General features: G+C 57.0%; 2 protein-coding genes across 5 annotated transcripts in view; one reads left to right on the top strand and one right to left on the bottom strand.

Annotated features, from left to right (window-relative positions):
* The first annotated feature begins 157 nt into the window (after nt 1–157).
* On the top strand, nt 158–27,402 carry GRAP (GRB2 related adaptor protein). Of its 2 annotated transcripts, XM_012472088.3 has the most exons (5): nt 162–443; nt 5,832–5,929; nt 11,267–11,389; nt 23,445–23,613; nt 25,962–27,402. In XM_012472088.3, the coding sequence occupies exons 1-5, from the start codon at nt 366–368 to the stop codon at nt 26,145–26,147; spliced, it is 654 nt and encodes a 217-aa protein (XP_012327511.1). In that variant the 5' UTR covers nt 162–365; the 3' UTR covers nt 26,148–27,402. The 2 variants fall into 2 exon arrangements, with proteins under 2 accessions (XP_064234322.1, XP_012327511.1); XM_064378252.1 differs by lacking the exon at nt 23,445–23,613 and having other exon boundaries at nt 158–443.
* SLC5A10 (solute carrier family 5 member 10) overlaps nt 27,385–27,842 on the bottom strand; it is a 70,072-nt gene continuing 69,614 nt past the window's right edge. For all 3 annotated transcript variants that reach the window (XM_064378250.1, XM_021674766.2, XM_064378251.1), the window contains one exon: nt 27,385–27,742. In XM_064378250.1, coding sequence (XP_064234320.1) covers nt 27,636–27,742 — 107 coding nt within the window. In that variant the 3' untranslated portion in view covers nt 27,385–27,635. The remainder of the gene's footprint in view (nt 27,743–27,842) is intronic.

The following is a 27,842-nucleotide window of genomic DNA, read 5'->3' as shown; positions in this document are numbered from 1 at the left end:
TCTGGCGCCATGAGACTCAGAGCCTGAGCCAGCAGGACGGCTTTGCCACTCCTCCAGATACCTCCACTTTACAGATGACAGAACGTGGGCACAAGGGGGCCCCACTCCCAGAGCTTCAAGGAGACTCCCCCGGCGCCATTCCTGGCACCTGGGGACTGAGGTAGGGACCGAGCTGGCTCACAAGCCCTCTCTGTTCTGTGACATGTCTCTGTTTCCTGTTTCTCCCCCATCAGGGGCAGTTTCAGTCACAACTTCAAAAGAACAAATGCGCACTCAAAACAAAGGAAGACGGTTCTCGACTGCAGAGGAAGCAGGAAGCTGTCGGCCCAGCTCTGAGCCCAGCTGCGGGAGCCCGGAGCAGAGGCATGGAGTCCGTGGCCCTGTACAGCTTTCAGGCCACAGAGAGCGACGAGCTGGCCTTCAACAAGGGAGACACACTCAAGGTAGGGGGGCTGGAGCCAGCTGAGTTGGCCCCACATGGGGTGGGGGTGGATTTAGGCTCCGGGGGTCTGGGACCATCCCAAGCAGATGGTGGCCACTGGGAGACAGGCCCAGCCTCTCCAGTTATTGGCTGTGTGACTCTGGACAAGCCACCTCCTCCCTCGGAGCCTCAGTTTCTCCATCTGGGAAATAGGGAGATAACTAATGGTCCTCCTTTGGGGCTACTGTGAGGATTCAATGAGATATCACCACAGTGTCTGGCCGGAGTTAGTTCAACCCCCAGCTTCCCAGGAAAATGTTTGAAAAGAAAATTGTTGAGAAAGGGAGAGAATGAGAGCTAGAGAGAGAGGCAGACAGAATGTGGGAATGAAGGACAGAGGGGGAAAGACGGAGGAGAGGTCTAGGAAAGCAATAAGTACACACGCTCACCTAGTAGGGCTAAAATAGCTATGATGGAAGCGTCAAGGATGAGCTTCCCAGTAGTGTGGAGAAAAGGGAAAATACTGCAGTTCATTTCTCCTTGTCTGGGCCGCTTTTGACAGATATTGCATCCTTCCAAGACGGTCTAGACAGATGGGCCTGTGGAATCTGTCTCTGGAAATGTCCTTGCTTAAGGATTTGCATGTGAAAGCCAGGCCCAGGATTCTGGGACTGGCCATGCCAAGCCTTGTGCACTGGAGCCACCACTAAACCACACTAAGGAAGTCACTGCCCTTCCCTGGGCCTCAGTCTCCCCGCTGGAGCAATGGGTGTCAGACTGGATGCCCCTCCACGCTGAGCCCTGGGCGATGCTCTTGGTCACAAGCTTCAAGCACATCACCCCGCTATAGCCAGGCCCTGAACTCAGCAGCACACCCCATGTCCCATTTAAGCAATGGGGACTGGCACCCCCATTTCACAGGTGACTAAACTGAGGCACAGGGAGGCGACACGACCTGCTTGGTATGGAGTCAGTTTTGAAGCCGTGTGCCTTTGACTAGAACCTCCGCTTGGTCTGCGCTGGGCTGGGGGTTGGGGTCCAGAGGAGAAGGAGCAATTCCTCCTTCTCTATGTTGGGGTGCTGGCACCTGGGGTCACTACAGTGCTGGCTGTGGGCCTCGTGGACATGTGGCCAGTTGGGGACGGGGCAGGCTGAGCACCGGGGCTGCGAGCCCAGGCATGGCCCTCTGCAGGGGTCCAAGTCTTGGCTTCTCATCTGAGAGCACCTCGAGGTCTCTAGACCCAGGTTTGGTGTTGGGAAGGAGCAGGGCGCGCAGGGGGCATGGAGCTGGGCTTGGAGGGGTCAGGTGTCTGGGGTGAAGGCTGAGCTCCGTGACCATCCTGTCCTCTTGTCCAGCACTCCCTGTGGGTCATCCCCTGCCGCTCCACCGCCTGTCTGCAGAGCAAGTCCAGCCTGGAGGAGGGGGCAGTGAAGCCAGTTCTTCAAATCTCAACCTTGGTCTTGGTTGAAAACTCAGTGGCTCATAGACTCACTCTGGACAGATGGCCCCAAATATCACCTCCCTAGGACAAAACCTCCCTCCCTGATGGGCCAGGCATGTCTGGGTGCACGGCATGCCCCTGCCGTGGCCAGCTGGAGGGGCATGTGGGTGGTGGCTTCACTGCCATCTCCCCACGAGCAGCCTGGATGCCGAGACCCAGACTCAGGAAGCCAGTGTCACCTTGACATCTCCATGGGAAAGGGTGACGGCCCAGACCCAGCTCAGCCATCCGGGGCTCCTGCACCTGCTTTCTGCAGCTCCTCATTGTCTTTTTTTTTTTTGAGACGGAGTTTCGCTCTTGTTACCCAGGCTGGAGTGCAATGGCACGATCTCGGCTCACCGCAACCTCCGCCTCCTGGGTTCAGGCAATTCTCCTGCCTCAGCCTCCTGAGTAGCTGGGATTACAGGCATGTGCCACCATGCCCAGCTAATTTTTTGTATTTTTAGTAGGGACAGGGTTTCACCATGTTGGCCAGGATGGTCTCGATCTCCTGACCTCGTGATCCACCCGCCTCGGCCTCCCAAAGTGCTGGGATTACAGGCGTGAGCCACCGCGCCCGGCCCAGCTCCTCATTGTCTTGTTGGCAACTCTGGCAAACGGCCCAGGCCTCCATTGTCACTCACCTGGCCTTGAACAGTGGCCATGACTCAGAGCCTGGCCCTCCCCTGTCCATCTCATAACACCTGCTCCTCCTTCCCTCAGCTCCAGACACCCTGGCCTCCTTTTTGTTTCAGGGACACAACTTGCCCCCACCTCACGGCCTTGGCACTGGTTTTTCCCTCTGCCTGGGACACTGTTCCCTACGCTTGTTTGCTTTCTCTTTCTTTCTTTCTTTTCTTTCTCTTCTTTTTTTCTTTCTCTCCTTCCTTCCTTCCTTTTTTCTCTCTCTCTCTCTTTCTCTCTTTCTTTCTCAGAGTCTTACTCTGTCGCCAGGCTGGAGTGCAGTGGTGTGATCTCCGCTCACTGCAACCTCCACCTCCTGGGTTCAAGCAATTCCCCTGCCTCAGCCTCCCGAGAAGCTGGGACTATAGGCGCATGACACCATGCATGGCTAGTTTTTTATGTATTTTAGTGGAGATGGGGTTTCACCATGCTGGCCAGGATGGTCTCAATCTCCTGATCTCATGATCTGCTCTCCTCAGCCTCCCAAAATGCTGGGATTACAGGCATGAGCCACCGCACCCAGCCGTTCCCCACATTTTCTTACCACTGGTTCCTTCTTATAATTTGGGTCTCAGCTCCCATGTCACCTCTTCAGAGAGGCCTTTCCGGACCACCCCACCTGTCCCGTGTGGAGACGCTCCCTGCTCCCACCTAGCCAGACATTCTCCATCTGTTACCTGATGTTCATTTCTCACAGCGCTCACGGCTACATTAAACCACCTGGCCTACTGGTTTCTTCCCTTGTTTATGGTCTGTCTCTGCCCGCTGGAATGTGAGCTCCTTGTTCCCTGCTCTGTCGTGGGGTGCCTGTCAAGCAGCAACTGCATCGGGCTGGGACAGTGAAGTGGGACGGCAGGGCCAAAGCTCGGGGCAGGTCAAGGGCTGCCTTTCGCCTTGAGCAGTGATCCTCCTCCGGAGTTGGTCTCCCTCCCCTGTGAGAATTCCCAGGTCTCAGAGGGTCTGGGGCTTTTGAACAATGTTCACAGTAAGAAATCAGATCAAGTGAGGTCAAGAGATTGAGACCAGCCTGGCCAGCATGGTGAAACCCTGTCTCTACTAAAAATACAAAAATTAGCTGGGTGTGGTGGCATGCACCTGTAGTCCCAGCTACTTGGGAGGCTGCGGTGGGAGAATCGCTTGAACCCGGGAGGCAGAGGTTGCAGTGAGTTGAGGTCACACCACTGCACTCCAGCCTGGCGACAAAGCGAGACTCCATCTCAAAAAAAAAAAAAATAGAAATCAGCTAATGTAACCAGCAGGACATTCCCAGGTCCTTTGCGTGCAGACGACAAGGAGATAAAATGAAGCAGGGATCGCATGAGGTATATTCCATCCCATGTCCACACCGCCGCATGCAGGCCAGGCCATAAATGTGCCCATTGAATAGATGAGGACACTGAGGCCAAGGCACAGAGAGTCAGAAGCAGACAGAATGTTCTGGAGCCCCAGGCTCCCGGGCATCCTCCTGGAATCCATGGCTGTGGCATGTGGCCAACGGCCCTCACTTTCTCCTTAGACTGGGGGAGTTGTTTCATTTTGTTTGGTTTTGTTGAGATAGAGTCTCACTCTGTTGCCCAGGCTGGAGTGCAGTGGTGCGATGTCAGCTCACAGCCTCCGCCTGCTGGGTTCAAGTGATTCTCCTGCCTCAGCCTCCTGAGAAGCTGAGATTATAGGCTCCTCCACCATACCTGGCTAATTTTTTGTATTTCTAGTAGACAGGGTTTCACCATGCTGGCAAGGCTAGTCTCAAATTCCTGACCTCAGGTGGTCCGTCCTCCTCGGCCTCCCAAAGTCCTAGATTACAGTTGTGAGCCACCGCGCATGGCCTGTTTTGTTTTGTGTAGAGTGAAAGTTTCCCTGAGTCAGCCACCTGCTTCCTTTCCCCCCGCCCCGGGGCTGCTGACCTGGCCCAGGCTGCAGGGGCAGGAAGGAAGGGGCTGAGCCAGCCTGGCCTGGCAGACAGAGCAGGGGCAGGGATGGGGTTGCGGCGGCCACCTGTGAGGGTGAGGCCTCAGGCCTGGCCCTAGGATGCCAACCCAGCTCCTCTTGGGAGACTCTCACTGCTAGGCGGATGCCCCGTGCTGGCCTGCCCTGAGCCTTTGGTAACCCATACCGAATTTTTTATCTCAACAAGTACCTCCCAAAGGATTGAGCTGACATGGAGCCTGCTCCAGAACTGACAGGAGAGATGTCCCCTCAAGCTGGGGTCCAGAGACAGAGAGGACTGGAGATGAAAATTGGTGGGACAGGACCCCCCAGTGAGCCAAAGACCCCAGGCCTCAGAGTCCTGGCTGACCAAACAGGCTCTGCCTCTCCCCTGCTGTGTGGCTTTGGCCAAGTTACTTCCCCTCTCTGGGCCTTAATTTCATCATCTGTAAAATAGCATTTGGTGATGTTGACCTTGGGGGGCTGTATGAGAATCCGGGGGACACACGGAAGGCGTGCTCAGGGAATGGAGGAAGAAGCCCCACCTCGTGCTGTGCCCCTCCCTCCCAGGCCCGGCCCCACCCCACATCAGTCGCTTGGTTGCTCCCCCTCAGGGACTCCCACCCCCACTCCTGCTATTTCAGTTCCTCCGGGCCCACCTGTGGGACGACGGGGGCCTCACAGGCTCGGAAGAGGAGCCCGTGTGACCAAGCAGGCCATGCCAAGGCTGAGAAGCAGTGTGTCTCAGACCAAAGCACCCCCTTATCTGCCTCCCAGAGCCTGAAATCCCCCCTCTGAATTGTCACTCCTGAACTGTTTAAATGTGAGGCACTCTAGGTGACCACTGGTGGCTCAGGCTGGACCCCCGACCTTCACCCCGAGGCTCAGTGCATGGCATCCAGGTGCTGAGGGCCTCCCCGCCTCAGGGGCACAGCCCAGGAAGGGACTCAGGTCCCCACTTCTGTTCCTCCAAACCCCGTGGTCCTCAGGGCTCTGGGTAGCAGATCCTGATAGTCCGTTCCAGCCACCCCAAACCTCTTACGAGTCCCGAGTGCCCGATGTGCCTCCCTCGGAGTCTGCGGATCACCTGAGGATGGGCTGCCCTGGGGCTGGGGAGTGGGCGGGACTGCGGGACCAGATTCTAACTCAGTCCTTGTGACTATGGGCAGGTCCCGGCCCAGGCCCCCAGCCCTTCTCTGTGAGCAGGCACAGAAGCCAGTGCAGGCGAAGCCCACCTGGGGCCTGGTGTGCAGTGGGATCTCCGTGGGTGATGGTTGATCCTTCTGGTGACCGCGCGGCCTTGTGTCTCCTGCCCACAGATCCTGAACATGGAGGATGACCAGAACTGGTACAAGGCCGAGCTCCGGGGCGTCGAAGGGTTTATTCCCAAGAACTACATCCGCGTCAAGCCCCACCCGTGAGTGGACCCCCCAACCCCGTCCCTGAGGCACTCTCTTGCCATGGGACCCCCTCACTCCTGGGCCTCTGTCCATCTGTCTGAGGACCCCAGGCTCCACAGAAGCCACCAGCCTGGGCAGGCACAGGAGACTGAGTTCTGAGGACTTGCCCAGAGTGGGGGCAGAGTCAGGGCAAGCCCAGGCCTCCACCTGAGGACCGGAGCACCAGAGGATGTCCAGGAGGTCCCCAAGAGAGGACAAGGCCCTGGGCTTTCAGCTGGCTGGGCCACTGGCTGCTGTGTGGCCTCAGGCAGGTCCCTGCTCTCTGTTCCTCAGTTTCCCTATCTGTAACCCCAGGAGGGCAGACACTCCAATCTGTTCAGACTGTGGAGGGTTCTAGAGCTCTTGCTGAGAGCTGGCCTGGCCCTGGGCGGGGGCTGGGTACAAGGTGGGCCAGGAAGCAGATCCTGTAGGCCCTGCCTTTAGGGTGTCGGGGGACTCACATTGGCAGAGCAGAGTCTAGGACCAGGGTGGAGGGGGAGGGGGTAGAAAAAAAGATAGGACCAGGGTGGAGCAGGAGTTGGGGCTGCAGCCCAGCTATCCTGGGGCCTGGGACCTGCCAGCCTAGGGATGTCCCAGGTTGGGCTCTGGGTGGGTGGCAGCCAACATTGCTGCCCCGAGAATGGCTCCAGATCAGGCATGGGGCCCAAGAAATCTATGCAAACTCATCGGATACACTTTAGCTGAGGCAGCCCAGAGACACAGCCACTTAGTCATTCACTAAACACTGGCCACAGCTTCAGGGAGCCCAGCCCGGGTGATGCTGGAGACACAAGGGGTCAGAGCAGCTGTGTTCTTGGGGAGAAAGACAACATAAAGGACATACTACATGGGAAGACAGTGAGCATTAAGGTGATTTCCCAGGGAAGGCTTCTCAGAAGAGGTGGCAATGAGTGAGGTTTTGAAGGATGTGTAGGAGTTGGTTAAGTAGAAAAAGAGAAAGGCATCCCTGGGAGAGGGTCAGGATGAGCAAAGGGAGAGCAATGAGAGAGAACCTGTGGCGTGTGGCACTGGCAGGAGGACCTCAAATGCCAAGCCATGTGGGGAGCCGTGGAGGTGTTAGGGTAAGATTCAGTCAGATACGGAGACAGGTGACAGGGCCAGGCAGGCTGGAGGGACAGTTTGGGAGCTGAGATGTGTGTGAGGCTGTGGGGTGGGAGGGGAAGGAGGTTCAGGGCCAGGGTGGGGCCTGAGAGGTATTTCCTCTTTATTTCTCTTTAAGTTAGTTCCAAAGCTGTCACCACCTCCAGCTTCCTGTGCTGGGCGAGGCCCCTCCCACCCAGGTCCTCAGCCACCTGCCGGGGCCCCAGGCACTCCCAGCCTCCCCCGCAGAGGTTGCAGCTCCCACTCGGCATCCAGGGCTGCAGCCTGGGTTCCAGGCCCCACTACGTCCCTCGTGGCTATGTGACATTGGGCAGGTTTTTGCGGTCTTTCTGTCAATTAAAGGGGGGGAGGAGGGGAGTGTGTAAAGAGGGAGAGAGATGGAGAGAATCCGACCCAGGGCCACAAGCTGGAGCCAGGCGCCCAGGCCCCTGGAAGCCAAGGGCACATCCAGACAGGCCAGACCAGAGGGCACGGCGGGGAGCAGTCTCCTGGACCGAGCTGTCAGGGAGGGGCCTTCAGGTAGAAGAAATGGCCTGGCAATGGCTGGAAGGCTGGCTGGCCCGCAGCTGCTGAGAGAGTCGCATTTGCTCAGGCAGGGGGAGAAAAGATGAGAAAAGATGGCAGTGCACCGGCAGGCCTGTTGCGGGGACGCCAGTGGTCGAAGCAAGACTCTAGCAGGGCAGTCGGGAGCCATGGAGGGTTCTAGCCTCCCATGCCTCTGGGGTCATCTCTGGCTACTTGTGTCTGGGACAGAGCAGGAAAGGGGTCAGGCCCTGACTAACCTGCCTGAAACGGTGCCCAGGTGTGTCCTTGGCTAACCTCAGCACCTGCTCTTCTCCCAAAATAGCTATGGGGAAACTCCAGTTCCACACCTGACTCAGATCATAAAGGCCCCAGGATGCGGGGGCAGAGGAAGGGCTGGGGCCTCAGAAGTTCAGAGGTAGGCCTCGTGCCTAGGCCAGGCCCTCTCCTTCCCTGAGCACCCCCTCTCACCCCTGTCAACCCCAGGAGCCCCTGGGGGAAGCACGATCTATGCCAAATACTCCAGAGCCATCAGCAGGGCCCACAGTGGCACCTGCCCCAGCCTCACGGCCTGTGGGCGTCAGGGATGGCTTCCTAGAGGAAGGCTGTGGCTCGCTGGGCCTGGGAGTTCCAGTAGAAGTCTGCAGGGCAGGCAGAGACACGCCTGGCAGGGCATGTGTGGGAGGAGCAGCAACACCCGCGCGCAGCAGCCCATTCATCCTCCCAAGGTCCTGTGAGCTGAGCACCACCATCGCCATCTTTCAGATAAGCAGACAGAGGCACAGAGAGGTTGAGCAGCTCTCCAGGATCTCACAGCTGGCACGAGATGGAGCAGGACTGCAGACGTGTGGCATGGCCCTTGGCTGGGATGCCCTGGAGGGCAGCGGGGAAGCTCATAAGAACAGCTGTGGGGAGGCCAGGCACCGTGGCTCACATCTGTAATCCCAGCACTTTGGGAGGCTGAGGCCGGCGGATCACCTGAGGTCAGGAGTTTGGGACCAGCCTGACCAACATGGAGAAACCCTGTCTCTACTAAAAATACAAATAATTAGCTGAGCGTGGTGGTGCATGCCTCTGCAATGGTGCAATCCCAGCCACTTGGGAGGCTGAGGCGGGAGAATTGCTGAAACCAGGAGGCAGAGGTTGTGGTAAGCTGAGATTGTTCCATTGCACTCTAGCCTGGGCAACAAGAGCAAAACTCCGTCTCAAAAAAAAAAAAAGAAAAGAAAAAGAACAACTGTGGGATGGGGGGAGTCCCAGGCCACGCACTTGCTATGCAATCTTATGGGGTGTGGGGGCATCTCTGCCCCTAGCTGGGCCTCAGTTTCCACATCAGGACAGGGACTATTCGAGGTGGCCACAGATGTAGTGCCACTGGTGTGGGGGAAGGAGCCGGGCCCTGGGGGTTTCAGGAAGTGCTTTCTTCCTGCCTCCATCTGTCAAGCCATGGTGGGGGCGGGGCTGGCAGGGGATGTGGGAGACTCCTGGGAGGGTGTGATTGCGACACTCTCTGAGGGAAGCAGCCACCCACATACTGATGCCGCCTGCGGGGTTTTGTGGGTTCTTCGAAGAAACCTGGCCCCTCAGGAAACTCCCGCCCTGGGCCACACTGGGCACTGTTCCAGGATGGAGCTGGGGGCTTCCTGGTGGAGGAGCTCTCGGCCGCTCCCCTCCCTGGTCACCCCAACCCTGGGCCCCCTGTGCCCCACTCCTGCCGCAGCCTGTGGCATTCGCCTCCGGCCTTGAGACACCCAGGCTGGCTGGGCACCTGCCTTCAGGTCTCCAAACCCCAGAAGACCCAGGCCGGCTCTCCGGATGGTTGCCCCAAGCCCCATACCCAGCGGCTACCTTCCCCACGTCCCCTCCCAGGAGGAAAGTCACCGTGACAGGGCCGAGGGGCCCGTTCGTTTGCGGGCAGCAGTGGTCTAGAATCTCATGTCCAGGGGATCGGGCTTCTCAGGAAACCATCGCTGCCATGGGGAAGAGGACGGGGAAGTGGGGGAGCCAATGGGGTGTGCTGTCGGCGTCATCGCTGCTGGGGACAACCGGAGCTCCATCTGGCTGGTGATCGGCGCCAGCTGGAGACAGTACAGGACGTGCAGCTCGGAGTCATCCCTCCAGAGGGCCGGGTGCTGGGGCGCCTACCCCAATGCCCCATCAGTCACCACTGGGAGTCAGACTGTTCCTGGGGGCCTCAACCTGCCCTGAATCCAGGCCAAGTATGTCCGTCACCAGAACAAAAGCCCCGAGGTCTGTGCTGAGCAAGCTTCATCCTGCTGAGGCCGCCCAGGGACATGGCCCGGACACTAGCGGCACCGCAGCCTTCTGCACGGAGCCTGAGGGCTCATCAGCATCCGAGACAACAGGAAAAGCCCCGCCCGGCTTCCACCACCTGCGCCAAGCTCAGCCTGACTCAGGGAGCGGAGCATTTGTGGAAGGAGTGAGGGGAAACAGTCTGTCATCGTCCCACCATGAGGCCTCCGGTTGCTCTGGGCCTCAGTTTCCCCATCTGAACAATAAAGGGATCAGAGCCAAAGCTGGGCTAACACACTGGAGCTAGGAAAGCCAGTTAGAGACCAGCCAGCCCCTCCGATGGGGGTGTTTTAGTCCTGCAGGCTGCTGTCGCGGAACACCATCCACAGGGTGGCTTGTGAACCACAGACATTTGCTGCTCGCTGGTCTGGAGGTTGAAGTTCAAGATCAAGGTGCCAGCTGATTCGTGTCTGGTGAGCTGTGTCCTCAGGGCAGAGAGGCAAGTGAGCTCTCTGGGGTCTCTCATAAGGGCACCAATCCCATTCATGGGGGCTCCAAATCACGGCCCAACCTCTAATCACGGCCCCACCTCTAACTACTGTCACGTGGGGGATTAGGTTTCAATATTTGAATTTTTGGGGGACACAGAGTCAGCCTATAGCAGTGGCTAATTCCTGAAGAGGCCACCAGGAGCCACACAGCAAGATCAGCAGAACTGGAAGAGGAGTTTCACTCCCAGACCCTGGGGGTCTTGCAAGTCTAAGCATTTGCCAGGCGCCTTCTGCATGCCCGGTTCTGTTTGCTCAGCAGGAAAAGGAACCTGGACCCGTGGAAAAATCTAGGTGGCCCGAGTCTGTGCAATGGGTATAGAGAGGCATTTCCTCACCAGATCAAAGCTACTATGATTTTTGTCATCTGTTTTTATGTTTTTTGACTTAAGTGTTTTTAGGAATGGGTGGGAGGGTGTCTCACTATATTCCCCAGGCTGGTCTCAAATTCTTGGCCTCAAGTGATCCTCCCATCTCAGCCTCCCAAGTAGCTGGACTACGGTCACACACCACCAAGCCTGATTTATTTTTTGGCTTTAAAGAATCTGCCATCTCAAAGGGAAAGTGAGACTGAGCTTGGCTGGGTTGTGGCTCACTGGAGTATGACTTTTCTGTTTCCATAAGGGTGTGTTTGCTGGTAGGATAGGCTGGTCTCAGGAGCTAAATGCTGGGACTGTGTTCCAGCTCCTGCCTGCCTCTGCTGTGTGATTTTGGGTATATCGTGTCACCTCTCTGTGCCTCAGTTTTCCCATCTGTAAAATGGGTGCAGTCACTTCTCCCTTGTCTCAGACATTGAATGCCTGGCACATGGTGGGAGGCTGGCTGAGAGCCTGCTTTCCCATGGCCTTCACTGGCTCCCTCTCTCCACAGATGGTACTTGGGCAGGATTTCCCGGCAGCTGGCCGAAGAGATTCTGATGAAGCGGAACCATCTGGGAGCCTTCTTGATCCGGGAGAGCGAGAGTTCACCAGGGGAGTTCTCCGTCTCTGTGAAGTGAGTTCTGGCCCTTGGGGGTGTGTGCAGAGGAGGGTGGGCAGGTGGAGGGGCAGCATATGTGTTGAGCCTTGAAGCCTGGGATGGTCTCTCTCATGAAATGAGGGCGAAGGGATGGCATCCCTGCAGAGGGAGAAGCCCGGGCAGAGGCCTGGAGACAGGTGGTGGTATGGGCGCCCAAGGGTGCAGCCCAGAGCAGTGGGGTGTGTTGGGAAAGCAGGCTCAGGGTCCAGGCTTTATTCTACGAGCATTGGAGCATCCTAGATTCTTTATCAGGAGGGGGCGATGTCCAGGGTGATGTGGATAGATACTGGGGACAGGAGAGCACTCAAGTGCCCAGGGCATGTCCAGGATGTGCTTGGGGCAGGGTCTCACCCTCTGTGATGTAGTTGGGAAGATGCACCCTAAGGCCAGGCTGCCTGGGTTCGAATGCTGCTTCTGCCACTTCCTGGCTGTGTGAGCTTGGGCGAGTCACTTACCTTCTCTGTGCCTGTTTCCTCACACGTAAAATAAGCTATTGCATGGAATAAATGACCTGGTATATTTAAAGCAATTAGAATAGTTCCTGGCAGGGAGGCAGGGTGGCTGTGCTGGGGAACATCTGGCACTGGATTAGGGGGGTCCTCAGCCATGGGCAGCACGGAACCCCATCCCAAAGGCCACACAGGGGTGATGGAGGAATCCCGGCTAGAAGGTAGCAGCAGGAATGGGGGTGGGGAGAGACATGGTCAGCTCCTGGCTGATCTCTGTCCTTCCTATTCTCGGGGCCTGGAAGAGTAGAATCTAGATGCATTAATTTAAGGACTATTTATTGACTACGTGCCATGTGCCAGGATGCTCTAGCGGCTGGGGAAACCACATGGGAAAAAACGAAGTTGGTGCTGTTGTGGGTTTCAGTCTTAGTGAGTGAACAAGAAAACACGTGAAGACAGAATGAACCAAGGTGGTCAGGAAAGGGCTCTGAGGAGGTGGCATTGCCGAAAGATGTGAACTAGGAGATGGAGCCTTCCCAGGTGCCCAGGAATGAGGAGGACCTGGGAGGAGAGGCTTCCAGGCAAAGGGAACAGCGTTTGCAAAGACCCTGAGGTGGGAATGCGCTTGGTGGGGCGTTTAGGAGCCCAGAGGAGGTGGTGTGGCTGGAGCAGAGTCAGTGAAGGGTGGGGGCTGAGTTCCAGCCACATCCAGTAACCATGGAGGGCCTGAAAGGAGGCCCGTTTTCTCTCAGAGTGATAGGGAGCCATGGAGGGTCTTGAGCAAGGGAGAGATGTGACAGAACTCCTTTTTTTTTTTGAGATGGAGTTTTGCTCTGTCGCCCAGGCTGGAGTGCGGTGGCGCGATTTCAGCTCACTGCAACCTCCACCTCCCAGGTTCAAGCGATTCTCCTGCCTCAGCCTCCAGAGTAGCTGGAATTACGGGCGCCCACCACGCTAATTTCTGTATTTTTAGTAAAGACAGGGTTTCACCAGGTTGGCCAGGCTGGTCTCCAACTGCCGATCTCAGGTGATCCACCTGCCTCGGCCTCCCAAAGAGCTCATTACAGGCATGTGCCACTGTGCCCGGCTGGACTCCATTTTTAGCAGATGCCTCTGGCTGCTGTGAGGAGAAAGAAGTGTCGGGGCGGCGTGGGGGGCGGTGGTATGGGGGGAGGGCGTGGCTGCAGGGAGGCCAGTGGGGAGTCAGGTGGGAGGTGATGGCCTCTGGGACTATAGAGGTAGGGGCTGAGGGGACACAGAGAAGTGGCCGGGCCCAGACGTGGAGGCACGTGCGGGGCCACCAGCAATGCCAACTCTCAGGGCTGCTGTGGGCACAGAGCATGGAACAGAGGAGGCGCTCACCCTGCCAGCTCTTACTTTCACCATCAGAGTTAGGACGGGGTGGCAAAGAGGCCGGCCAGAAGGAAGGAATGAAGAAAGGGGTGGCCTGAGAGAAGTGCAGTGTGGCCTCTCATGATCTTCTAAAGGATGAAGAAGACCAGGTGTGGTGGCTCACGCCTGTAATCCCAGCACTTCAGGAGTCTGAAGCAGGCAGATCACTTGAGGTCAGGAGTTCAAGACCAGCCTGGCCAACATGGTGAAACCCTGTCTCTACTAAAAATACAAAAACTAGCAGGGCGTGGTGGCACACACCTGTAGTCCCAGCTACTTGGGAGACTGAGACATGAGAATCACTTGAACCCAGGAGGCAGAGGCTGCAGTGAGCTGAGATTTTGCCACTGCACTCCAGCCTGGGTGATGGAGTGAGACTCTGTCTCAAAAAATAAAAAAAAATAAAGGACAAAGCAATACAGGCCCGCGTCGACAGCCAACACTGGGGCTGGGTGTGGAGAAGGAAGCGTGACGGGCTTGGAGTCAGGGGATCGCAAAGAAGCAAATGAAGGCAGATTCAGACAGGCTGGGCCGCAATGGCCCATGAGGGCTCCTGCTGGGGGAAAAGCGTCCCCACCTGACGCCTTCCAGGCTCTGCGGGGTCCCTGTGGCTCCCCTGTGTTCATCCGTCCCATTTTGTAACAAGCTCTTCACTGTGTGGGCTCAGCACATCCGCTGCTGGCCCTGTAGGGTGGTGAGCTCCCCTGAACTGGGAGAGGTAGGAGACTACGGTCAGGAAGGTGGCTCGTTTATTATTGTGATAAAGGAACGCCTAGCCGGGCACGGTGGCTCACGCCTGTAATCCCAGCACTTTGGGAAGCTGAGGCAGGCAGATCACCTGAGGTCAGGAGTTCAAGACCAGCCTGACCAACATGGAGAAACACCGTCTCTACTTAAAATACAAAATTTGCCAAGTGTGGTGACGCATGCCTGTAATCCCAGCTACTCAGGAGGCTGAGGTGGGAGAATCGCTTGAACCCAGGAGGCAGAGGTTGCACTGAGCCGAGATCGTGCCATTGCACTCCAGCGCAAAACTCCATCTAAAAAAAAAAAGGAACACCTGAGGCTGGGTAATTTATCAGGAAAAGGTGTTCATTTGACTTGGTGTTCTGCAGGCTGTATGGGAAGCATGGCGCCGGCATCTGCCTCTGGTGAGGCTGCAGGAAGCTTTTACGCATGGTGGATGGGGAAGGGGAGCCGGCACGTCACAGGGGGGGTCAGGGGGCAAGTGGGGAGGGAGGTGCCAGGCTGTTTTCAATGACCAGACCTTACTCATTACTGCAAAGAGCCACTGATGCGGGTCTGTCCCATGACCCAAACACCTTCCACCGGGCCCCACTTCTAACTGGGAGTCAGGTTTCAACGTGAGATTTGAAGAGGACAAACATCCAAACCATATTAGGGAGGCAGATCCGACGTCACAGCCCCCCACTCACCCTTCGCACCCCCAATTGGTGGAACCAGCCATCAGCCTTGTTCCCTTCCCTTTTCTCCTGGGGGGCAGACTGGTGATTCTGAGGGTCAAGAAGGGCTTGTGCCCCCCTCTGAGCCTCTATTTCCCCATCTTAAAAATTCAAGCACTATCAGCATGTGCGTCTGTGCGCATGTGCGTGTGTGTGTGTGTGTGTGTGTGTGTGTGTGTGTGTGTGTGTGCTGGAGGGTTACTGTGCGTTCCTGGCCCTGACTGCCCACCCCCAGGATAGTGTAGGCACCTGGAGCCTGGAGTCCCCTCGGGCCCACCCCCCCACCCCCTACCCGCCAGCCCAGCCCCCACTTCCCTGCAGCCCCGGGGAACCGCAGCTTCTTCCAAGTGTTGGCATCCAGGGCCTGGTCATCTCCTGAGAATGGCATCCACCAGGCGGCCTGGCCTGGCTCTGAGTGGCTCCTGGAGCCAACTCCAAAGCCCAAGGTCACCCAGCAAAGTGGGGGCACGGGGGACTCAAACCATGCCTGGAGCCGGAGTTGAGGGGGAGGGGCTGGCCCTCCCTCAGCCCTCCTTCCTCCTCTAACAAATTCGCGCGGCCTCATCCTCTACATTAGCGGCCCGGTGTGCTGCCCTCTTCAGGCGCCTCTCTGTAAGTGCAGCCACCTGTGCACACGCACGTGATCAGACCTGAACACCCCAGGCTTGTGAGTTTGTTCAGCACGCATTTATTGAGCATCAGCTGTGTGAGAACCACAAGGCAGGACTGGAACAGGAGAAATGGTCACAGCCTGGGTCAGGGGTCTCTATGATGAGCAAATGAATAAATGAAATTCAATGACAGTGGATACATTCCACATAGTGAAGGCACCAGGGAAGAGGTGACATCTTAGTTGGGCTCTAAAGCATGAGTAGGATTTTGGTGCACAAAGAGAGTAGATGATTTGCCAGGCACGGGGAACAGCATGAGCAGAGACCTAGAAGGGTGAAGCGAGGGATGTGTTTGGATAACAGTGTGTTTTCTGACCAGGAGGGAAGATGGACAGCCCTAGGGAGCAGTTCTTGAGCAGGCGAGCCGGCACCGATGTTTCCTTGGAAGGGATCTGGAAGCGTCCCTCAGAGAAATCCTGTGCCCTCCAGCCCTTTCCAAACCAAGGCACGCTGGCCAAGTGTGCCCAAGTCAGAACCGTCAGGAGCTTCCTGGGCTCAGCTGGCTGTGGTTTACACACAGCACCAACAGGTGGCGCCCTTGATCCTTGGTTGTTCCCTGCCTGGGCCTGGGCTCCTGGGTCCTGCTCCCACTCTGTCCATCATCTGTCACGGGGCCTTTCAGTGGTCCTTGGACAGCCACCAAGCAGGGGTCATATTAGGAAGCTGAGACTTACATGGGGCATGTGGCTAAGAGCATGACATTTTGGGCAGCAGTCAGCTCTGACACCTGCTAGTGGCTGGCTGTATAATCCTGGGCAAGTTACTCCTCTGAGCCTCAGTTTCTTCATCTGTAAAATGGACAGCTATGTAGCATGTTTTGTATGATGACTGGCACAGGATAAGTTCCAGTTATCATAATTATATTAAGCCCCCAAGGACCACACACCATGCTGGGGAGGGATTAGGGAGCCCCTCCTGGCCTGGAAAGCTGCCCCTCACCCCTGTCCATGAATCCAAGGCTCTTAGAGAAGAGGCAGCGGCACAGGGAGGCAGGGAGCCCGGACGCTGGGAAGCCAGGTGACCTGATGGCCATCTAGGAAAGCAACAGCCTGGCCAATTTGTAAGAGCTCTTCCGCCCTCGCTGGTTGGCTCTTGGGAACTCTGATGCCACTACGAATGGCATCGCCCGCATATTCACACCAAGCCCTGTAAAGCTGTCAGAGGTGGGTTTATGGGCCTCATGCTGCCTCCCAGAGCAACTGTGGCCACAGCTCACTGCCCTTTACGAGTTTACAAAGGGCTGTCCCCCTCCTCCTCCAGGGAGCATGTCTGAGCTGGCGGACAGCAGGCCAGGGGCCAAGGCTGGCATGCCGTGTCTGGGCTGCCTAACTTTTGCCCCACACTCCTGTCTAAGCTACTGTGGACTCTTCTGCCATAAATGACAGCTTGTTCCCAAGTGATGTATTTGCCTCTTTCTAGCCAGAGATACCCTGGAGTCAATGCACATGTGTTTGCCCTGCCCATCTGGTCACTGAGCTCCTGCTGTGAATCTCAGGGGCTGGGATTCAGCCACCAACTAACTAGGACAAAGCTCTCTGTCCCTCAAGCGCTCGAGTGCTACTGGGTGACAGACAATAAGCGATTAGGAAATTATATAAAATCTTACACAATGGCCAAGGCTTTGGAGAAAATGGAGCAGGAAAGGCGTGGGGGTGCAATGTTACGAGGAAGGGGCTGACTGCAGGCAGGGACGGGAGAAAGTAGGGAAATGTGCACGATCCCCAGGAGCCCTGCTTGCCGGTAAGGAGATGGAAGCAGGAGAGGCGCAGCAGCCTCCCCGAGGCCACACAGCAAGGAACTTAGAGCTGGTGCCCACCGACCTCTGTGCCCTAACAGACCTGGTCTGTCCTCTCTGAGCTCCAACGACCCAGCAGGAGTCTGTCTGCACCCTCCCAAGGCCAGCTTCACTCTAGGTCCTGTCTGCTGCGGGACAATCTGTCCACCCCTCCTTTTGGGCCAAATGAGGCCAGAGAGGGACCATGCCGGACGGAGATCGCCCAGCAGAGACTCAGCGCCCAGGTGGCTCTGCAGGGCCACAGGCCCTCGTTGGGGTGGTGGGGGTACCTGGGGCTCCTGCCCCCTCCCCAGTCTTGTTTTTTGCTCTCCGGCTGACACTGTTACCTTTGCTGCTGCTGCTGCTCCTGCTGCTGCCACCAGGCCAGAAAAACCCGCTGGGCAGGACTGGCTGCTGCCAGCATTAGGCCTGACTTGGTCCCTTGGGGTTTTTCAGACAGCCCAGGGGCCAGCCTAGCCCCTGTCCCCCTGGGTAGGTGGATATAAGGATCACACAAAGAGACAAAGACACCCATGACTGCTCAGTGACAGAACTGCACATAACAGTCACTCCCCAGAGTGGGAGACACACAGACACAGACACACAGGCATGCCAGGAATGCACGCTCAGACACAGTGGAGATGCTCTCACACCCCGGGCACTGCCCACTGGAGCCAACAGCTCCAGCCGCCCCTCCTGTCCGCAGCGCAGGCCCACAGTCCCAGCGCCCCTTCCTCTTCTGGCTCTGGGAGGCTCATGCAGCAGCCCTGGATCCAGCCCTCCTGGTTCTGGGGCCATCTGGACTCAGATTCAGTTCCTCCCATAAGCCCTGAAGTTCCCACAGGCCTTGGGAAGGGAGGTGGAATGGAGTCTGGAGGCTCCAGAAGGAAGCCCCAGTTGGAGGGGTTCTCAAGCGCTTTGAGGCTCTGCCTGGGCCTTGAAGGATGGTTAAGGCCAAGACTAGATAGAGAAAAGGGAAGAGGTATTATTCCTGGTGAGGGCCATGAGCAAGAGCCCAGCTAGGCTGGAGAAACAGGCCAGGCTGGGAGAGGGAGTGACTGAGCCCTGGAGGTGGGAGATGGAGGCAGCCCCACTGGGCTCAGGCAGGGGCCGGCTCAGCAGGAGGGGCTGCACCCAAGCCTCAGTGTCCTCTGCTGTCAAACAGGACATCTGGACCAGGTGGAAGAAGGGATGAGATTTCCCATTTACTGAGCAGCTAGTGTGTGCCACACACAGACTGGGCAGGGGCTGGCACATGCACGTTTACCAGATTTGAGAATTCTCCAATTCCCAGTTGGAAAGCCCTAGAATTCCTGGGTTCCTGGCTCCCTTTCCCTTATCTCCGGTCCTCCACTCCCTGACTCCTTTACGATCAGAGAACTGCTCCAGATAACTTTCTGCTCCAGATAACTTTCCAAGTGTTTAAAGATGACCTTCAAGTACCATAAAATTCAAAGTTACTGTTGTTTGGAGTTGAAATCCTTTTCAAACCCACCCCACCCTTTCTGTCCCCTCACCCAGGGGAGTGGGGCCACCTGTATGCAGGCCCCTGCTCAGGGCCAACAGGGAGTCAGGGCCTTCTGACTGGGTACCCAGTGCCCCAGAGGTGAAGCCATTGGGACCCCTGTCTCCAGGCTTCTGGCCTGCCCGGCTGTGCGTCACTGTCACTCTGCTGCTTGGAGCAGCACTCCTCCCTGTGCACCACGGCCAGAGTCCAGTAAACCCGGGGCTGGTTAGCACGTGGCACTAGGGAGTCATGGGGCTCAGAGGCTGCCTCTCGGAAGCCTCTCTCTGGGAGACTTCAGTAGTCCAGACAGGGCGGGAGACACCTGTCCGCCTGCATACCCGCCTGGGCGTCATGAGCACATGGACACAGTTCCCAGAGCTGGCAACACAAGCGGCTGAGTCACTGGGAGCGAGGCGTGCTGACAGCGCGGGAGCAGCTTTGTCTCAGGTTTGGGGACCATTGCTCCACCTGTCCAGAGCCTCTGTTCTCATGCGGAGAACTGGCTCCGTTTCTGGCGGTGTGACCCTGAGGACCAGATGCGTCTCAGAGCCATGGGTCAGCAACCCCAAGGTCAGGGTCAGAACACCTGGCAGGCTGCAATCCCACTTCAGAGCCAATAGCAGAGGCTTTCAAGAACAAAGCATCACAGTGAAGTCCTGAGGCTTGGGCAGTGATGCTCCATTCGCTGAGTCCCAGCTAGACCTGACCTTCAGGGTCCACTCCTGCCTCCCTGCCTTTTTAGCATCTCATATGCAAGTCCTTATGAATAGAAAGTTACTAGAAGGCTGTGAGAGGGGCTGAGGGACCCAAGAAGGCTCTGACTCTGAGTGATGGGGTCTGATGCAGCTCTCAGAGGATGGGCCGTTTTATCTGGGGCTTGAGGCCTGAGTAGGAGTTCAAGAAAAATTCCTTCCAGCTGGAGGAAATACCGTGTGCAAATACCCGGAGGGGTATTTAGAAGTCATCTGGGGCCGGGAGCTGTGGCTCACGCCTGTAATTCCAGCACTTTGGGAGGCCGAGGTGGGCAGATCACCTGAGGTCAGGAGTTTGAGACCAGCCTGGCCAACATGGTGAAACCCCATCTCTACTAAAAATACAAAGATTAGCTGAGCATGGCGGTAGGCGCCTGTAATCCCAGCTAGTCGGGAGGCTGAGGTAAGACAATCACTTGAACCCAGGAGGCGGAGGTTGCGGTGAGCCGAGATCAAGCCATTGCACTCCAGCCTGGGGAACAAAAGGGAAACTCTGTCTCAAAAAAAAAGACCCCTTGACTGGGATGGAGTAGGGGGAATCCCATTTTGCCCCACTCCTCACCCAGATTAGAGGGTGGGAACCTTGAACACATCTTTATCTTAAATCTTTCATCTTAAAACATCAATAAGGCAGCAAGCCGCCCCAAGGGTGACAGATGGAGAGACTAAACCACAGGCAGGGACAGGACACGGAGCAGCACATCTGGGCAGCTGGAGTGACAGACACCACCCTCTTGTTCAGGAGAACCGTAGGCCTGAAGGAACTCAGGCTGTGGGCGAACCCCAGCTTGCAAATGTATTACAACCAAATTGTCTAACCAGATTTTAATTTGCAGCCCAGGAGGGTGTGTGTGTGTGTGTGCGTGTGTGTGTGTGCGCGCGCACCATCAGGTGCTTTGGACTGGTGGTTGGATCTCATTTAGCCCAAATGTGAACAAAATGATCCCTAGCCTGTGGCTCAGGAGGCTGAGGGGCACTACCTCCCAGTGGCTGCCCTGTGCCCCTACCCTGACTTGCCCCGTTCACAGGGTCCCAGGCTTTCCCAGCTCTCAGCTCCACCAGACACCTGAATAGGTGCCCTCCCTTGGGGTCCTGAACTGTGTTCTTTCTGGTCGGGAGCTGGGGCTGTTCTGTGTTCTCCCCACAGCCCCCAGCCCAGCCAGGTGGGCCCAGGGCGGGTCTGTTGGCAGCACCCACACAGCCCTTGGGTCCCAGGCCTCTCAGCTCCCTTGCAAGGAGTGCACCAATGCCCACATTTGGCAGGCCAGGACACGGAGGCCTGGAGAGGTGGGCTGGGGTGTAAGTCCAGGAAGGCTGGCTGTAGAGCTGGGAAGGGTGGCTAAGGTTTGGCCAGGCAGAGAGGACGGGGCAGGGAGGGAGGAGGGCCTTCTTTGGGGGTCACAGCCCAGATAGCAACACGGCAGAGCAGAAACGGGCTTAGAATGATGAGCTCTGGAACAATAGTAATATCATAATTGGAATAATTATTATTGCTATTGTTATGTGATAATAACCAATCGGGAGCACATTAGGCAACATTTTACATGTGTGAGGTCAGCTGTGGCCCCAGCTCTGACCTTTCTCGCTGTGTGGCTCTGGGCAGGTCACGGCTGCACTCAGGGCCTCAGTTTCCCCACTGAGGCATGAGTAGGAGTTCAAGAAAAATTCCTGACTGGGTGCAGTGGCTCACGCCTATAATCCCAGAACTTTGGGAAGCCCAGGCAAGGGGATCATCTGAGGTCAGGAGTTCAAGACCAGCCTGGCCAACCTGGTGAAACCCCGTCTCTACTAAAAATACAAAAATTAGCCGGGCATGGTGGAGCATGCATGTTGTCCCAGCTACTCAGGAGGCTGAGGCAGGAGAATCACTTGAACCTGGGAGGTTTGGAGGTCGCAGTGAGCCACGATCGTGCCACTGCACTCCATCTTGGGTGACAGAGCGAGACTCCATCTCAAAGAAAAAAAAAAGGAACAATTCCTTCCAGCTGGAAGACATACTGTGTGCAAAAGCCTGGAGGTGGGTTTAGAAGTGGTCGGGACCCCTTGACTGGGATGGAGTAGGGGGAATCCCATTTTGCCCTACCCTTCATTCAGACCAGAGGGTCAGAACCTTGAACACATCTGTATCTTAAAGTTTGTGTTTGTTTGTTTTTGTTTTTTTAAGACGGAGTCTTGCTCTGTGGCCCAGGCTGGAGTGCAGTGGCACCATCTTGGCTCACTGCAACCTCTGCCTCCTGGGTTCAAGCGATTCTTCTGCCTCAATCTCCCCAGTAGCTGGGATTACAGGTGCCTGCCACTATGCCAAGCCAAGTTTTTGCATCTTTAGTAGAGATGGGGTTTCACCATGTTGGCCAGGCTGGTCTTGAACTCCTGACCTTGCGATTTGCCCAGCTTGACTTCCCAAAATGCTGGGACTAAAGGCATGAGCCACCTCACCAGGCTTCTTTATCTTAAATCTTTAATCTTTTTTTTTTTGAGACAGAGTTTTGCTCTTGTTGCCCAGGCTGGAGTACAATGGCACTATCTCCGCTCACTGCAACCTCCGCCTCCTGGGTTCAAGCGATTCTCCTGCCTCAGCCTCCCGAGTAGCTGGGATTACAGGCACCCGCCACCACGCCCAGCTAATTTTGTATTTTTAGTAGAGATAGGGTTTCTCCAAGTTGGTCAGGCTCTGGTCTTGAACTCCTGACCTCAGGTGATCTGCCCACCTCGGCCTCCCAAAGTGCTGGGATTACAGGTGTGAGCCACTGCGCCCAGCCTCTTTTTTTTTGAGATGGAGTCTCACTCCGTCACCCCCACATCCAGCTAATTTTTGTATTTTTAGTAGAGACGGGGTTTCACCATGTTGGCCAGGATGGTTTCGAACTCCCAACCTGAGGTGATCCACCCACCTCGGCCTCCCAAAGTGCTGGGATTACAGCTGTGAGCCACTGTGCCCGGTCTCTTTATCTTTAATCTTAAAACATCAATAAGGCAGCAAGCTGCCCCAGGGACGACCGGTGGAGAAACTAAACCACAGGGCCCAATTTGCTCCTCCTGGGCAGTGAGGCAGGCTAACCACCCCCACAACACAGCAGGGCAGTGTCGTAGTCATGGCTGCCAAGATTTTGACCCACAGCTGCACTGCGTCCAGTCGCAGCCCCACAGGGCCCGTCCTGGGTGGGACATGCCAAGTGCGAGAGGCTCCAGTTAGGTCCTTCTGCCTGGTCCCAGCCAGGACAGGCTCTGCCCTGGACGGTTTGGAAGAGCAGTCTCTCTCCTCCACTGGGCTAGAAGATACTTGGGGTGATTTGATGGCAGTGGGCTGGAAGGCTGGGCACAGAGTGGGAATGAGAGAGAAAGAGGCCTGTTTGCTTCATCAGAGAGGATATAAAGGAAATGAAGCTGGACATGTAAGTGAGCCAGATCTTGAGTCTGAGGTGTTAGAGTTTACCCTGAGGCCAAGGGAGAAGCCATAGAAGGTTCTTGGGAGGGGGAGGACATGAGACATCCAACACGTCTGAGCTCCTCTCACACCAGGAGGCTGTGGTCTGAGTCAGGATGAGTCTAGGACCTGCTCCCCAAGGGACCGTGGGACTGGGAGGAGCAGGGAAGCAGGGAGAATGTCCGAGCGGAGCGGACCGGCGAAGAGATGCAAAGGAGATGCTCTCTGATCCCCACGCACTCAGAGCCACTCATTTCACGTTGCCAGTATGCCGGAGTCACTGTGCACCTGTCCAGCACGGAGATGGTGTCATCGCGAGGAAATGGAGGGTCAGAGAAGTTGAGAGACTTGCATCAGGTCACATAGTGAGAAGGTGGCCTGGTTCAGAGCCACACCCTTAACCCCCGTATTCCACTGTCAGATGGGGCGCCTCAGACCTCATGTGGAGCTGGCTCAGTGGGGCCTGTCCCACCTGCACCTTATCTGACTCCAGGTCCCGCCCTGAAGCAGGCTGGTTCCAGATGGTAGTGAGATGGGAGAGCCCCTGGGCCAGCCGGGCTGGGCCGCCATCTGACGCGGCCCCGGGGCCTTTCCCCTAGCTATGGAGACCAGGTGCAGCACTTCAAGGTGCTGCGCGAGGCCTCGGGGAAGTACTTCCTATGGGAGGAGAAGTTCAACTCCCTCAACGAGCTGGTCGACTTCTACCGAACCACCACCATCACCAAGAAGCGGCAGATCTTCCTGCGAGACGAGGAGCCCCTGCTTAAGGTAGGGGCGGGTAGGGGCTGGCCCGTGGGAGCCTCTCTGCATCTCCTGCCTTCTGGAGCAGGGGAGATGCTGATGCCGAGGCCAAGCACAGGGCTGGCCTCCCTGTTCCAGCAGTCTGGTATTGCAAGAGGGGTCCGGCCCAGGCTTCAAAGTTATATCCTGGTGGTGGCTGGGGTGAGACTTGCAAGGATGGGAAAGGCGAAAGGGAAAGGAAAGCAGAGGACAGAAGGAAAATCCCACGGGGACAAACCGTCTAGCTTGTTCTCAGCTCCTAGAATAGTGTGTGGTACACAGTAGGTGCTCAACTAATGTTCATTGAGTGAAGGAAGGCACAGACCCCTGCTGAGCCTACTGGGTACCACGCACTGAGTGGGTCTCTGTAGTCTGGGAGCCTCATTGTGCCCATTGTACAGATGAGGAAACTGAGGCTCAGAGAGTGCATGACTCATCCAAGGACACTTACCTGGTAGGCTTAGTCCTGGTTTCTGCTTCCAGAAGAGTTGACCTTGGGTGTGGGGCAGCTGAGTGCTTGTGGGTGGCTGGTCACGGGGTGAGGAGGGTCGTCAACCCCTTGACCTCACAATAACAGCAATTTGCCAGACAGCCCTTTCATCAAAGGGCCCCAAGGGCCAGCTCTTAAGCTGATTAGGATGCTGACAATAGCCACTGGGGTTAATAGCCCAACAGGCTGTTTTCTTCAGGAGCAGGGATGTTGGCAAGGCCTGGGGCTGGAGGTCATGACCCTGGGACATTTGAACTTGGGCTCTGCAGAGGATATGGCGAGTGTGACCAAGGCCTGGCGGGAGGCTGATAATCACGGCAGAGAAGCTCCAGCCATGTCTTGTTCCCAGCACCTCCCCGCCACCTTTCCATGTGATCAGAGGCCAGTTCATCCCCTCAGTGTCCCCTCTGTTTAACAGGATGAGCCCTGGGGTCTGATATGCCAGGAAAGTCAAACAGTGCCTTGCAAGACCCTCAGTAGCCCCTCCTCTGTTGGCCTTCCCTGCCCGACCCTGAGTGCCCAGGTTGCTGTGAGCTGCCAGTCTCAAGGCGCCTCTTCTCCCCAGCTGGCCCCTGTCTGCCAGATCTCCATCCTCTTCCCTGTTAACCGCCTGGGCCAGCTCTGCTCAGAAAATGTGAGGGAGGCTGGGCGTGGTGGCTCAAGCCTGTAATCCCAGCACTTTGGGAGGCCGAGGCAGGTGGATCACGAGGTCAAGAGATGGAGACCATCCTGGTCAACATGGTGAAACCCCGTCTCTACTAATACAAAAAATTAGCTGGGCATAGTGGCGCGTGCCTGTAATCCCAGCTACTCAGGAGGCTGAGGCAGAATTGCCTGAACCCAGGAAGCGGAGGTTGCGGTGAGCCGAGATCGCGCCATTGCACTCCAGCCTGGGTAACGAGAGCGAAACTCGATCTCAAAAAAAAAAAAAGAAAGAAAGAAAATGTGAGGGAGCCAGGATGGAGCTGGGGTGGGGGCGACTGAGCACTCCCCTACACCCACCACCTCACTCTGGCCCGGGCCCTGGGGTCCCCCACCCTGTGGGGCGACTCCAGAGCTGCCTCAGTCCCCTGGGACCCATGACGCCTCCTCTTTCCTGGGCAGAGAGCTGCTAATTACAGCCTCTCTGCTGATCCTATCACTAGTCCTGGATGAGATTCTGCAGGTTCAGAGCTGAGATCCTGGTGGGCAGGCAGCGCCAGGGTGCTTGGTGCAATAGTCACGGTGCTGGGCAGACGTGCTGCAGAGCGCTCCTGTCCAGCTGCTATACACAGGTGGGGAAACTGAGTTCCACAAAGTGCATGGACCTGCCCAACGCCACACATGGGGCATAGATGGGACCGGAACCCCAGCCTGAGAGCTCAGAGTGACAGTCCTCTCCCTCAATGGCTGACCAAGGGCAAGAGCAGTAAACACGGCTCTTAGCTGCACACCACTTTACAGTTTATGAGGCCCATTCTCATGGCTTTGTGGCCTGGAGTCAAAAGCGATCATGGCTGCCGCAGAGGCAGGGAAATAAGACCCCAAGAGAAGCAGGGACCCAACCAAAACCCACCCTGAGGACCAGGACTCAGGTCCCCCGACCCACCACCCTATGGTCCCAGCTGGGCAGCTGGGGAAGCTGTGTTCTATGTAGATGCAGCATGTGCACAGCAGACAGGCAGAGGTGTGGGCAGCAGGAGGCCCAGGGGTGGCACCGCCACTGATCTGGATTTAAAGTTCAATTGCAGCGCTGCCCCGAGACCCCTCCCTGCCTGTGGCAAATCACTTCTCTCGGGCGCCTCCAAGGGAGAGCAGGCTGCAGGGCTTCTGAAGGCACCCTACTAACCACTTCCTCCTCTTGCAGGCACCTGGGGCCTGCTTTGCCCAGGCCCAGTTTGACTTCTTGGCCCAGGATCCCTCACAGCTCAGCTTCCGCCGTGGTGACATCATCGAGGTCCTGGAGCGACCAGACCCCCACTGGTGGCAGGGCCGGTCCTGTGGACGAGTTGGCTATTTCCCACGGAGTTACGTGCAGCCCGTGCACCTGTGAGTGGCCGGGCAGCTAATCTGGCCAATGGGCCATTTTCTAGGAACTGAGGTCCAGAGAGGACATGGACACCCCCAGCCTGGTCAAACAGTCACAAGGGGCTCAGCGGACGGCCTTGGACTGAACGTGGGCTCCTAACTGCCTCCTGCCACTTCACACAAACTGGGATGGCCCAGGTCCCCCAGCAAGGGTACCTAGCAAGGGTGGCTCCGGGGCTTCCCGGCTGATTGCTTCCCATTGGCTGCCAGCTGTCTGACACCACAGGGCGGAGTCTGTGGAGGCCCCACCCACCTCTTCCTGTCAATGGCCTCAGGAAGGCTGAGGACTCCCAGGTTTCACCCACTGGAGGCTCAACCTGAGGAACCCTGGGCATGGTGGGTGGGTTTACCTTGGGCTGACCACCCCCTGGGCCTGCCTGCCCCTCCCTCAAAAGGCCCTTCAAGTTGTAAGGGCTGTTGGGAGGTGGCTCAGCCTCGAAGGACAGACTGCACAGCTGTTGACCTAAACTCACTGGACTGACTCCAGGTGGACACCAACTCCTCAACAGCGTCATGATTTCAGCTCCGACCGGGGTACTGAGCACCCTGCCCCACCACAGGGCGAGAGGCCCTGAGAGCCCGAGCAAGGGGCGGGCAGCGGGGAAGGCGGAGGCACACCCTTCTCCTGTGGGACAGGTGAACCCTGAGGCCAAACCTTGGGCCCAGCCACACGGAGACCCTGGCTGCCCTCCCTCTTGTTTGTCTGGGCCCAGGTTCTGCCTGCACAAGCTCTCAGGAGGCTGAGAAACCTACAGGCCGACAGAAAGCTGGGGCCAGAGCTGCGTGTTAGAGATTCCACAGGGTCCCGAATGAGGGAGCTGCCCGGGTGGGGCATGGCCCCTACCTGAGAATGGGAGGGTCCTCCAGAGAATGTGCCACTGTCAGGGATATGCAGCTTTGGGAGTTGGAAAAGTCAGGTGGGACTTGGAAAGGCTTTGAACACCAGGCTGATGGTGGAGGGGACAGTGGGCAGGGAGGGAGGGTGAGGAGGCTCCCTCTGGCATTTGGGAGCAGGTGAGTGGAGGGAGGAGTCCCTGGAGGAGGCTGCGGTCTCTTGGTGGAGGGCCTTGCTCTGGCCATGTGAGGCTCTCCCTCCATCCAGAGCTGGCCCAAGACCCTTAGAGACCTGAGTGTTGGCAAATCTCATTGCTCCTGACGCGGCCTGTGTATTCAAAATGAAAGCAGTAAAATCAACACCAGGGTGTCCCTCAGAAATCTAATTCTCTTTCCGATAACAATGCTTCGATGCTATGTTTGAAATGTCACTTTCTGTTTTCCCATTTCCCCCCTGATTTCTCAGGGCTCCTGCACTGCTGACTTGGCCAGTTCTTGGGACTGAGCCGTTATGCAGCTGTGAGGAGAATCTGCCCCTCTCGGGGCCTCGGGGTCTCCATGAGGGAAAAGGGTGGACCTGAGGATACGGGCTCCCGCCTTCCTGCCTAGGGTGGCAGCATCAGGCGAAGTAGGCGTAGAAGAAGATGTTGACACACATGAGGAGGATGGCATTGAAGCCACAGACACGGGCCCAGAAAGCGTATTTCTGGGGTGTTTGGCCATCACCTGGAGGGGGTTGCAGAAGGAGAGGGACAGATGAGGGACACAAGGCCACACCTGGTGCCCCTGCCTTCAGCCCCGGTGTCAAGGTGGAGGAGTGCCTAGG

The sequence above is a fragment of the Aotus nancymaae genome, unplaced genomic scaffold (assembly GCF_030222135.1).
Source record: "Aotus nancymaae isolate 86718 unplaced genomic scaffold, 86718_ANA_hifiasm-v0.15.2.pri h1tg000018l, whole genome shotgun sequence".
Lineage (NCBI taxonomy): Eukaryota > Metazoa > Chordata > Mammalia > Primates > Aotidae > Aotus > Aotus nancymaae.
The sequence above is the reverse complement of the archived record's forward strand: the minus strand, read 5'-3'. Positions and strand labels throughout refer to the sequence as shown.